This window comes from Eublepharis macularius, chromosome 9 (assembly GCF_028583425.1).
Source record: "Eublepharis macularius isolate TG4126 chromosome 9, MPM_Emac_v1.0, whole genome shotgun sequence".
In the NCBI taxonomy this organism is placed as follows: Eukaryota; Metazoa; Chordata; class Lepidosauria; order Squamata; family Eublepharidae; genus Eublepharis; species Eublepharis macularius.
Window position 1 is genome coordinate 5,372,144 of NC_072798.1, and position 12,340 is coordinate 5,384,483.

The 12,340-nt window shown below is 48.4% G+C and overlaps 1 protein-coding gene across 1 annotated transcript in view; it reads right to left on the reverse strand.

Annotated features, from left to right (window-relative positions):
- Positions 1-561: 561 nt before the first annotated feature.
- Positions 562-12,340, reverse strand: part of EXOC4 (exocyst complex component 4) — a 504,959-nt gene continuing 493,180 nt past the window's right edge. Inside the window, exon 18 of the mRNA XM_054988676.1 lies at positions 562-1,431. Coding sequence (XP_054844651.1) covers positions 1,194-1,431 — 238 coding nt within the window. The 3' untranslated portion in view covers positions 562-1,193. The remainder of the gene's footprint in view (positions 1,432-12,340) is intronic.

Here is a 12,340-nt window from a genome sequence, read left to right on the forward strand (position 1 = left end):
GCATTGTGGGAAGTTACACCTTCACTGATGCTCTTCTGCATTCATTCAGTGCAAAACCTGTCCTTCTCGCCTTCCTCCCCCTTCTTCATCTCCTGGCATATTACAGGAAAATTTCATTCAAACCCCATCATCATGTCTTGGAAAAGGACAGTACTAGAAAGCCTTTGGGGCATATTGGGATAAATCAAAACGAAAGAGAAACCGCTTTACGGACTGAGGGGAAAAAAAACACCTTTCAGGCACACCAGTTCTATTAGATTTCAAAACTAGAATTGAACTTGGGAGAGAAACTGCTCATTACCTTTTATTCACACTATAGATTCTCTAGACTGAATGAGTAACAGATGTTTTCCCATTTCCCACCTTCATCCAGGGCCGTTCCCAGACGGCTTACCTGCCTCCGGAACGTTGCGCCATCTTGTGGGGAAAATGCGAAATATCGCGTTTTCTCGCGCGAGTTTTGCGCGACGTTGCGCAAAACTCGCGCGAGAAAACACGATATTTCGTGTTTTCCCTGCAAGATGGTGCAACGTTCCGGAGGTAGGTAAGCCGTCTGGGAACGGCCCAGCTAAGAAAACCCTTTAGAACAGGGTGGGGGGGACAGGTTTTACAGCCTGCATTTGGCTCTCTGGTTGCTTTTGTGGGCTTTGGCCCAGACGCTCCGGCTCTTTCCATGTCCAATGCCAGCATCCAGCCTGGAGCCGCACAAAGCAGGCAGAGATCCAAATGTGGCCCGCACTCCTACTCTTTGTGGGTCTGGACTGCTTAATACAATTTGCGCCGATGCTCCCAACAAACTGCACGAGCAGCCTGAAGGCTGAATGAAAAGCTCCTGCAGGCCAAATGTGATCCCTTGGCCCCTCTGCTTCAGCAGTAAAAAATAAACTCAGATCAACACCCTGCTACTCGTTTGCATGCGTTTTCCCCTTGGTGACAAATGTTTCGGGTTTCCATCTCAGCAAAGAAAGGGTCTCCACCCCCACCCCTCACCAAACAGCAAAGAAACTTTTCACGGAAAGAGCCGAAGCCTCAAATGTCACACTGCAGACCTGCCTCCCCCTCTTGCTATCAGAACACAACTGCTGCCCATAATACATAATGCAACTCTTATCGGCTATAACCAAGCATGACGCCTCCCCCGCCTGCGTGGAAGCTGCAGGCCCATTTTGCCCTCCATGAAAGGGACCAGGGGATCACACGGTGGTGATCTTCTTATCCTTGGTGGCCTGCTTGATCGCTGCCTGCTCACAGATGATCTCCTTCAGGCGCTGCAGCCTCATGTTCTGGGTCGTTTGGTCTCCCACGCCCGTCTGACTACGGTGCAGCAAGCTCAAAGCGTTGATATACTCCAGTTCCGTGTATTTCACCCCTTGATCCACCACCAGGTTCAAAAGCTCATCCGCCGTGTTGTACAGCATCTCGTAGTATTGCCTGGAAACGAAAGCAGAATATCCATCGTCACTCAAATCTGCACGCTTCTATTCATTTTTTTAAAAAATTCTGGTGCAACATTTCCTCTCAGAGAGGAAGAGAACCACAGCAACAGCGTCATGGTCGAATCACATTGCTCTTCAGCTGGCGGACTGTGACTTATAACTAAGCCATGGCCGGACCAAAGTGGGCCTGTGTGAGCACTGCTACAAGAATGGTTTTGCTTATGGTCTTATGTGTTCTAGATCTGTAACAGTTGAAGGCCACTTTCAAAGAACCACAAACTGCCCCAACGTAAAGACCACCTGTCCTCTACTCCTGACCAGTGCATTTGTTCAAGGGCAGGCACGGTCTGCAGGAAACGAGGGTTGTTTTCTTGTGCTAAACACAGCACCTTGTTAAGGAGGCCAACGCTTTGTGCGACTGGTCGGAATGGGAATTTCCCACAAGTTCCTCCTCCTTCACCCAGACACTTCTGCTTCTGCTAGCAGGAGCTAAAATCATGGCTCGTATCAATGCAGGACCTCAAGACTTTTAAACAAAGGTGGACACAGTGTTAAAATAGCGTGGATTATGAATGGCAGGCTGGGGTCTCAATGAGAGAAGGGGCTCTGCTCAGTTCCTTTCAGGCGAGTAGCCGTATTGGTTTGCAGAAGAAGAGCAAGACGCAAGTGCAGCAGCAGCTTAAAGGTGAACCAAATTTCTGGAAATCTTGTTGGACTTCAAGGTGCGACTGGACTTGCATCTTACTCAGATCCTGTTAGCTGGATCAAACCTGGGACTTCCTATGTGCAAAGCCCCTCCCCATCAGTCCCTCGTCTGCAAAAAGGGACTAGCAATAATTATGTTCCGTTTCAGCATATTATCTGTTGCTTTGAATATGTACTCCTAGATACTACCTGTGTTTCATGTTATCTAATGTCAGTCCTAGAACTGATTATGTTCCATATAATTGTCGCAGGCTTTCATGGCTGGAGAACAATGGTTGTTTTGGATTTGTTGTGGATGTTGTGGATGCTGGCGAAACGTCAGGAACTCCAATGCCAAGACCACGGCTATACAGCCCGGAAAATCCACAACAACCATGATTATGTTCTGTTTCAACAATTCTTTCACTCTGTATTGGATCCTTGCTAATGCTATGCCTTTGTAAAATCCTATGACATTATTTTTGGAAATGTACTTGACACTGTATGAAAATGTCCTTGACACTGATTGTATTAATCTCACACTATGTAATCCGCCTTGAGTCTCTGAAAAAGGCAGACTATAAATGACATACATCAATAAATACTTCACAGGCTTTTCCCATCCTGCCCTTCTTTCAAGAAGCTCTGGGAAGAACACACACACAAACCTCCATTTTATGCTCACAGCAACCCTGAAAAGTCAGTGAAGCTGAGAGGCGATTGTTGACCCAAAGATGAACAGGAGGCCTGAACCTGCCTCAACCTGCTTGGTCCGAGTGCTACACACTGTTTGCTGCATCACACTGGACCTCAATACAGGACTTATATCCCACCCCATCCTAGAAGCTTTGGATGGGTAATTAAGCATCATAAAAATGAACAATAAAAGCCCCGTACACCTTCAATATCCTGTCAGGTATGGCTCTAGCTGCCCTGACCTGGAAGGTCCCGGCACCCAGTCTCATCGTATCTTGGAAGCTAAGCAAGGTCAGCCCTGTTTAGTACTTGGATGGGAGCTCACCAGGGAAGTCCAAGGTTGCTATGCAGAAGCAGGCAACAGCAAACCACCTCTGAGGTCTCTTGCCTTGAAAACCCTACGGGGGTCACTGTAAATCAGCTGTGACTTGACAGCACCTTACACACACACAGCTGCCACCCATTGTATCCTAATCCTCGGCTCAGCTAAGCACAGACCCTTCCTCCAGTGGCAGAGGCGCCTCCTCCGGCAGAAGGCATTGAGTTTAAGAGAGTGGAGCAGTAAGATACAACTTGCTTTGCTTTCCTATATAGGAAGACTTTACACCAAATTGCTACGCAGCATTTGAGCCTTTTCAGCTGTTCAGGACAGGGAAGGGGTAATGAACATGCATCTCAGGCGGCCGAGAGTGCCGTATCACAGTGGTGAAAATTCATGCGTATAAAGAGCACGGCTCTCCTCCTGAGATCAGGAACCTCCAGGCTGTATGAGGAAAGCCACACAGGCGCACAAGATCTACACATGTGCCCCAGTGAATGCATGCGGGGTGGCAAGGAGCCTGCTACTGCAGGCCCCGCTCCTCCTCATACATCCATTCATTCTCTGACCCTAAAGTGGCTGAAAAGGGTTGAGGGTGCTGAGCAGAAGAGTCTGTATTGTTATTACACGGCTCCAGAAAAGGATTCGGTCTGGAGCTCTGATATACCTTTACAGGGAGGGAGGTTCCATAGTGGCTGCCAAGAATGGCTCTCTGAGGCCCCAAGATATTCCCAGCAGGCACCTAAAGGGCATGGCAGAGCCTTTCTGTGCCCAGGGCATTATTATCAACCCTGATGGACTGTGAATGAGATCTGCGCAGATGTTGAAAGGGTGGTTGACCAGGGTGTGTGTGTGTGCCTGTCCATAGGTTGGTGGAGAGAAGACAGAACGGCGATTGTGGCCACTGCTATGCAACGCAGACTGGCTGAGCCGCCGCCCCATTTCCTTTGCCTCCTCACTGTCAGGATTCATCTGCCACTCACTGGAGGATCAGATTATTTTTTAATTAAAATAAACAATTATTATAAAAGGGAGACAGAGAGAGAGAGAGAGGAACATGCATTATTTGGCCGCAATTAAACTCTGAGCCTCCCTTGGCCGGGGCCTTGCCGGTGGCCAGCCAGACTTTGCGTGCAGAATTATCCTCTCCATTAGCTGCTCTGCCCAGCGTACGCCTCCCTCGCCTTTGAGAAGCGTTAATAAATATTGATCAGGCGCGCTTCCTGTTTGCCTTTGCCAAAGCAATTCCGATAGGCCCGTCCTCCTGATGCTATCAAATAATGAAATATGAAAGAGAGAGGAGAATTAGCCTCTTGGTCTGCCTTCATTCTGCTTTTATCCATTTTCCTCCCCTCTCCAGCCATCAAAAAATGTTTTGTTTGCAGTTCAAGACAGACCTTCTGTAGGGCAATGCAACTCGATTAACTCGCCAGAAGGGCCAGCCCAGCCCCAGAACGTGCCCCCCCTTCCTGGAGGCCTCTTCAGACAGCCGTCCCTTGCTTTGCCACTGCTCTGTTCCAGAATGGAAAACCACAAGGACCTCTCACAGAGAGAAGTCAGGTGGATCTGATGGGGCATCTTTCTACTGAGCAGTGTCATTTCAGAAGGTACATTGGGGATCAGATGTCTGAATGCTCTTTCCTGCACATACCAGGAAGAAGGGTTCTAGGGCAACTCCCTAAATATACTGCTTCCCCCCATGCCTTCTTAAATGTGCACTGGAAACATGCAATTCCTCACCGACATCTAAACGTTTCGGTGCAGGGGAAATTGTGGAGCAGAAGACCTGAGCATGCACGAGAGCCCAGGGCCGTTTCCAGATGGCTTACCTGCACCCGCAACGTCGCGCCACGTTGCGGGGGAAAACGCGAAATATCGCGTTTTCTCGTGCGAGTCTTGTGCGACGTCGCGCAAAACTCGCGCGAGAAAACGCGATATTTCGCATTTTCCCCGCAACGTGGCGCGACGTTGCCGGTGCAGGTAAGCCATCTGGAAACGGCCCAGGTGTTCACAAGTTATCCTGCAGGAGGGAGTGTAAAGAGCCAGTGCGTTTAGACAAAACTGAAGGGCACATGTGAGAAGATGGAGAAACCTTTCCGGCCAATTGGAGGGACCCTGCGGACCTGATGCGGCTGTGGACCATATATTGCTGAAAAGGTCTGTAGGGGCTGGAATCTATCTATAAAAACATTTGTAAGCCACCATTCCTTTAAAGGCTTCACGATGGCATAAACAGCTCTCACCTCCTTGTCTTCCCAACACCCCTGTAAGGTAGGTTAGGTTGAGAGAATGTGACTTAAGGTCACCTAGTGAACTTCATGGCTCAGACGGGATTGGAAAGCCAGTCTGTTAAGTCCTAATCCAATTTTTACTGTTATTTATATTTTATTTAATTCATGTATACCCTGCCTTTTCCTCAGGAGGGACCTACATACTTGTGTCCTCCCTTATTTTATCCACAGAACAACCCTGTGAGACAGGCTAGGCTGAGAGGGTGTCACTTGCATGAGCTCACCAAGAAGCTTCCACGGCAGAACAGGGATCTGAAGCTAGGTTTCTCAGATCCACATCTGACACTCGCCTCTCTACATCACACTTGCATACAATACAGTGGAATAACAACAACAACAACAACAACAACATTTGATTTATATATCACCCTTCAGGACAACTTAATGCAACACTCACAGCGGTTTACAAAGTGTGTTATTATTATCCTCACAACAATCACCCTGAGAGGTGGTGGGGGGGGGGGATGCGACTGATCCAAGGTCACCCAGCTGGCTTCAAGCCAAGGACTGGGGAATCAAACCTGGCTCTCCAGATTAGAGTCCTGCTGCTCTTACACCAAACTGCAACAGACATCTTGTGTGCCCAATAGGAACATTCAATAGTGAGATGGCCTTCCACACGTACACCCACAGAAGCTCAGTAAATACTTTCCATAGTAAAATTCCACACTTCTGGTGGACTGTGTGTTTCTGTGCAAGCAAGAAAATGGAGTTACTGGATAGGCTGGACCCATAGGGCAGATCGGTACCATTTGCACGTCCACCAGCAAGGAGGAAGATGATCCGGTGGGTGAGATCTCAGCATCTGGGTCTCAATACCACAAAAGGGCAAAGAGGCTTCCTTGCTTTCTGTGTGTGTGTGTGTGTGTGTGTGTGTGTGTGTGTGTGTGTGTGAGGGACTCTGAGAAACCCACAAATACAGAAATGCAAGCCGCACAGTGCAGAGTTAGCCATACACTGAGAAGACTAAAATGCGGTTCCGAAGCAGCCAGGCATTAAGTGCACCGATTTCTTTCCCTCTGAAGAAGAAATCAAAGTCTAGCCAGAGCAGGACTCAATCAGGAATCCCCCTCCCCACCTTTTGAAGCATTTCTGGCTTTGTCTAGGCAGGCTAGTCCTGGGCTAGAGGTTAAAATTAGCATTTAAATAGAGAGGAGTATTGATGGCTCTCGAGGGAGACCGTTCCCCCAGAGTTGCTTTTCCACTGAGATGATTTTTTAAAAAATATCTAGACACCATTTCCGTTCCTCCAAGACAGGGAGTTCAGGATTGGATCCCTTCTCTCTTTCACTTCAGAGTCCAACTGCCCCAAAATTCGTGCCTGCCTTACCAAGTGATGGTCTGGTTTAAGTCACTGGCAGTATGTTCTGAAAGCGGTCGGGTGTGCCAAAAAGGACTACCAACTCTTAGTTAGGAATTTTTTGGAAATTTGGGGGCAAGGCCTGGGAAGGGTGGATTTTGAGGAGGAAAGGAACTCAGCAAGGATGTGAAGCCGTAGAGTCCGCACTCTGAAGCGGCCGTTTTCTCTAGGGGAACCAATCTCTATAGACTAGAGATCAGTTGTAATTCCAGGAGAACTCCAGACCCCACCTGAAAGTTGGCAACCCTAACACCGAGCTAAGCTGTTGGCCCACGTAGATCAGTTTTGTCTATTAGGTAAAGAAAGGTCTCTCTCCACACCTGCTTCTGGAGATGGCAGGGACCAAAACCTTCTGCACGTAAAGCACGCATTCTGCCACTGAGCCACGGCCCTCTCCTCCTGGTGCACAGCACATTCTAGAGATTCATGTAAGCTAGTAGCACATGGATAAGGAGTGCATGGTGCCAGTTTAGTTGAACTGCACTGGGGGCAGAGGCTCTGATGCAGGTTAGTATCTGTCGCTCTCTGGAAATTAATCCGGGAAGAGAGACAGAAACTGGGCAGGCCAAAGGATGAAGGAGGGCTCCCACTGTCTACAAAGGACTAGGGATCCCAGGTCCAACCTTCCTTCTGCCACGACTTACCTGGTTGGGAGGGGGAGGGCGGGGAAATAGGCCCCCCCAGCGCACTCATGAAGTAGCGCGATGAGGTCTCTCCTGGGAGTAATGTCATCACGCCACCCCAAGAGAGCTCATGCACCCCTGGGCCTGCACAATGACATCACTTCCTGGAAGTGATGTCATTGCACTGCCCAGGAGCGTGCGCACAAGGAGCAACAAAAGAGTGATGAACGAGTGATGAAAAGGCGAGTGCTGAGTCCCCCCCTCCCACCAGGAGAGTAAGGGGACCTGGACACCTTATAATGGATGCTGGTTAGAACAGGAGGGGCTAGATGCGCTCCTCGCCTATGCTTGGCAACTGCTGCATGCAGAAGAGAGCAAAGACCTTTGTCGTCTGTTTGTAGCCTTGTAGCCTTTGTAGCATTGTAAGATTCGAGAGTAGGTTTACCAAATTCCTGCTGTACCTGTTCAGAGGCTCCCTGATTGGCTTTCCCCATTCCCGTATCGCTCATCACTGCGCCAGACAATACCTGGTTTCGGGAAGCCAGACGGTTGCAAAGTCAGCCACATCAAACCCCGTGACCCCTACAGGGGGATCCTCTGAGTCAGCAAATGATCACGTCACAACGCAGTGGCCCCGCTGCCCTTGCGCACCCAGGCTAATTGACAAATAATTCATGTATAGACGGCAGACGTCTAGCTATGCAGCATCACAGATTAATTAAGGGAGGAAGGATGAGCGCTTTCAAAGATGCCAAATATCATTTCTCCAACGGCGTCAGAGATGGAGATCCCCTCATCTCTCCCTCCCCCCAACATCGTGATGGAGCCGGGAAGAGAATTTCCTCTTCCTCCAAGTGGAACTTTATAGGGCATTAAAGAAACACCCTCCACACTTATCTAAATCTTTAATTAGTTCTATAATATACTGATGATATCAGGCCTAATTAAATTTATACAGATAAAGGGCAATGAAATTCTAACCAAGTGAGCTGGAAAGCACATATTAAACAGTAAATTTAATGGTTCAGGCCGATAAGTGCAATTTCCTATACAAAAACTAAATTCAATTTAGTGTGTTGTATTCAAATTGATTTTGCATGTGCACATTATTTGGGGGAGGGGAGACAGGAAGAGAGAGAGAAGACTGGAATCTTGTTCATATATCAGTGAAACTGCTAATCCAGCCTATTTAAAATCACTTATTAATGCCCGCCACTACAAGTCAGTGCGATGGATTTGCATTTTTACTGCATATAGTACAAAAATTATCTGACCGGGATGCCAGTTTGTAAAGAATATTAAACGGCTTCGCTCTCTGTAAATGATGGCAGGGGTGCAAATGAAATGCCACCCCGAAGGAGAAGAAGGAGGGAGTCAGCACTTCGGCAGAACAAGCAACACCAAGAGTCAGCATAAAATCAAACACCGTTTCAGCTGCCCGCTGGGAACAACAAATGCAAGAGAGGAGGTTCGGCTGGTGTCAGGCAAACGGCTGCAGAGAGGGGCCCCGAGGCTGGAGGATGGGGGAAAAGGTGTCTCCAGTCACCACGAGTCTTCGTTTACATGGGGCCAAATGCACGGCCAAGAGCCCTTGCCTTCACTAACGATCGCTTGCGTGAAGCGACCTTGTGCTGAATCAGACGGTCGGTCCATCAAGGTCAGGATTGTCTACTCAGACTGGCAGCGGCTCTCCAGGGCTTCAGATGGAGGCCTTTCATAACTACTGTGTGTAAAGTGCAGTCACAGTTGACTCTTGGGGACCTCGTAAGGTTTTCAAGGCAAGAGACCAAGAGAGGTGGTTTGCCATCGCTTGCCCCTGCATGGCAACCCTGGACTTCCTTGGCGGTTTCCCATCCACATACTAACCAGGGCCAACCCTGCTTAGCTTCTGAGAGCTGACGATATCAGGCTAGACTGGGCCATCTGGGTCAGAGCTATTACCCACTACTTGATCCATCACCTACTGCCTGATCTTTATTTAACTGCAGATATCCTGTTCTGTGCCAGCTGCACTGGCTCCCAGTGGAATTTCGGATCCGGATCCAGGTTCTGGTTTTAACCTTTAAGGCCCTTAGCAGACTGGGACCAGCATAGCTGCGGGTCTGTCTCTCACCCTATGTTCCCTGGAGAATGCTCCGATCAGCAGAAAAACAGCTACTGGCGATGCCTGGCCCCCAGGAGATTTGCTTTGCCTTGAACAGGGCCAGGGCTTTTTGGGTCCAGGCACCCACCTGGTGGAACTCTTCTGTCTTTGGAGATCTGAATCCAGCGGGACCTGCTGTCGTTCTGCCGGGCTTGTAAGACAGAGATGTTCCGCCAGGCTTATGGGAGTTGATGCGGGCGGTTCTCCAACCAGACTCCTGCGGGGGAGGGGGGAGGACATGTGCCCTCCCAGTTGTCATTAGATGGATGGTTGCCCTGCCCCGCAGGCCCTGCTGTTTAGAAAAAGCAGGGAGGCACTGTGTGTGCTGTACTACGATGTTTTAATTTAATGTAACTGCTACCACTGTTTTTATCTTTTGAATATTATTATTCTGAGCTCTGCTCTGAGCCCGCTTGCGGGGAGAGTGGATTAAAAATCTAATAAAATAATAATAATCCAGGATAATCCTGGGATCTGAACCACCCAACGCAGATGCTCTGCTGCCGAGCCACAGCCCCGTTCCATTTTTGCAGATACAAAACCAAGTCAGAGGCAGTCTGATGACTCAGTGACGTCTGGTACTGGTACCTGCACGTTTAGTCCAGCGTGGCAAAGCAGCTCTCTGGGATTGTTGCAGGATAGGAAAATGATGTGGAGGAAGGCATTCTGCCCATGCTGTTGTCCTGATCTGGACTGGAAGACCCACGTGCATGATAATTAAATTAAAAAATATACAAGGAGCACCTGTCGTGGATTTCCCAGTGTCTCATCTGGTTTTCCAGAGTCTCATCTGAGATCAGGCCCTTGCCAGGAGAAATGGGATCACATCCAGGAATAACAGGGAAGACAGACGGTGGCAACATAAGGTATAAAACTCTGGATGCCATCATAGCCACAGTTACATTATTCTGAACTTAATGGGCTGAGAAGGGTGCTATTTCGCATAGGATGGCACTGCTAGAGAAAAAAAGGTAGGCATGGAATAGCAAGGAAAACAAGAACGGGAGGCCAGAAGCAGGCAGGGGTAGGAAAGCAAATGTCCAGGATAAGGAACAGCGAAGACACTCTGGGCAACCCACCCCCCTCCGCTGCCGCTGGGCAACCCACCCCCCTCCGCTCCGTCTCTTGAGCAATTCTCACTCAGCCCAGTTATGGGGAGCCCACTCAGCCCAGTTATAGCAAACTTCTACATGGAACATTTTGAAAAAACAGCTCTAGAATCAGCACCCCACAAGCCTAGTGTATGGTTCCGGTTTGTGGATGATACATTTATCATTTGGAGCCATGGGGAGGAAGAATTGATGGGGTTTTTTAATCATCTTAACAACATCCACCTGAACATACAATTCACAATGGAGAAAGAAAGCGAGGGAAAACTCCCATTTCTGGATACCTTGGTCATCCGCAAAGCAAACTTTCAGTTAGGTCACAAGGTCTACAGGAAACCAACTCACACTGATCGGTACTTACACAAAAACTCCAATCACCACCCCCGACAGAAAAGAGGCATAATGAAAACATTAGTGGATCGTGCAAGACGGATATGTGAGCCGCACTTTCTCAATGAGGAAATTAATCATCTAAACCACGCACTTCAGGTAAATGGCTACTCCAGAAATGAAATCCGAAGAGCAATCAAACCCAGGATGAATCAAACAACCAAGGAAAAACAGTCTCCTACACGAAAAGTGTTTTTGCCATATATCAAAGGAATTACTGATCAGATGGGAAAGCTTATGAAAAAGCATAACCTCCAAGCAGTATTCAGACCCACCCAAAAAATACAACAGATGCTACGATTAGCAAAAGACAGTAGAGACCCCCTCACCTCTGCAGGAGTATACCGTATACCCTGCAGCTGTGGACAAGTATACATCGGGACCACAAAGCGTAGCATCCAGACAAGAATAAAAGAACATGAAAGACACTGCAGACTTGGACAACCTGAAAAATCAGCAGTGGCTGAACATAGCCTAACTCAAACAGGGCACAGTATCTTATTCCAGGACACCAGAATACTGGACAACACTTCCAACTACTTTGTCAGACTGCACAGGGAAGCCATTGAAATTCACAAGCATAAGCAAAACTTCAACAGGAAAGAAGAAACCTTAAGAATGAACAGAGCATGGTTTCCAGTTCTGAAAAACACCAGGCTAACAAAACACTCTATCCCCGACAATAGCCCTGCAGAGAAGATTAGCACATCAAGCACCAATCCATATGCAAAAGAACCTCCTCAGGATACAGTGGAGCATCCCGCCATTAGCATTCCACACCCTGGGAAACTCTTGCAGGATGACTCAGCTCAACCCCACCCCTCCTGAGTAGATACAAATGACCTACATCTTTTCCACACTGTGACACTGAGAGATCTCTGTCTTTTGGTGCTACACCTCTGAAGATGCCAGCCACAGCTGCTGGCGAAACGTCAGGAACTACAATGCCAAGACCACGGCAATACAGCCCGGAAAACCCACAACAACCATCGTTCTCCGGCCGTGAAAGCCTTCGACAATACAACAAACAAAGGATTTATTTAAAAGGAGGTCAATTAATATCAAGCAACAAACAGACAAGCAAGGTGCCTTAGCAACAAAAGATGGGTGAAAGCAAAAGAAACAAAAGGCCGTAGTGTGACTGAACTCCGTCCCTCTGTCTGCCAGACCTGTCTTCTCACCCTACCTGGATGAGGGCCTCTTCCCCTAGCAGAAACCTCCTCTGGCTGCTCCCTGGGAGGAAGAACTCAGGCCTTTTCCCTCCCAGATTTATATAGCACTAGCCCCCT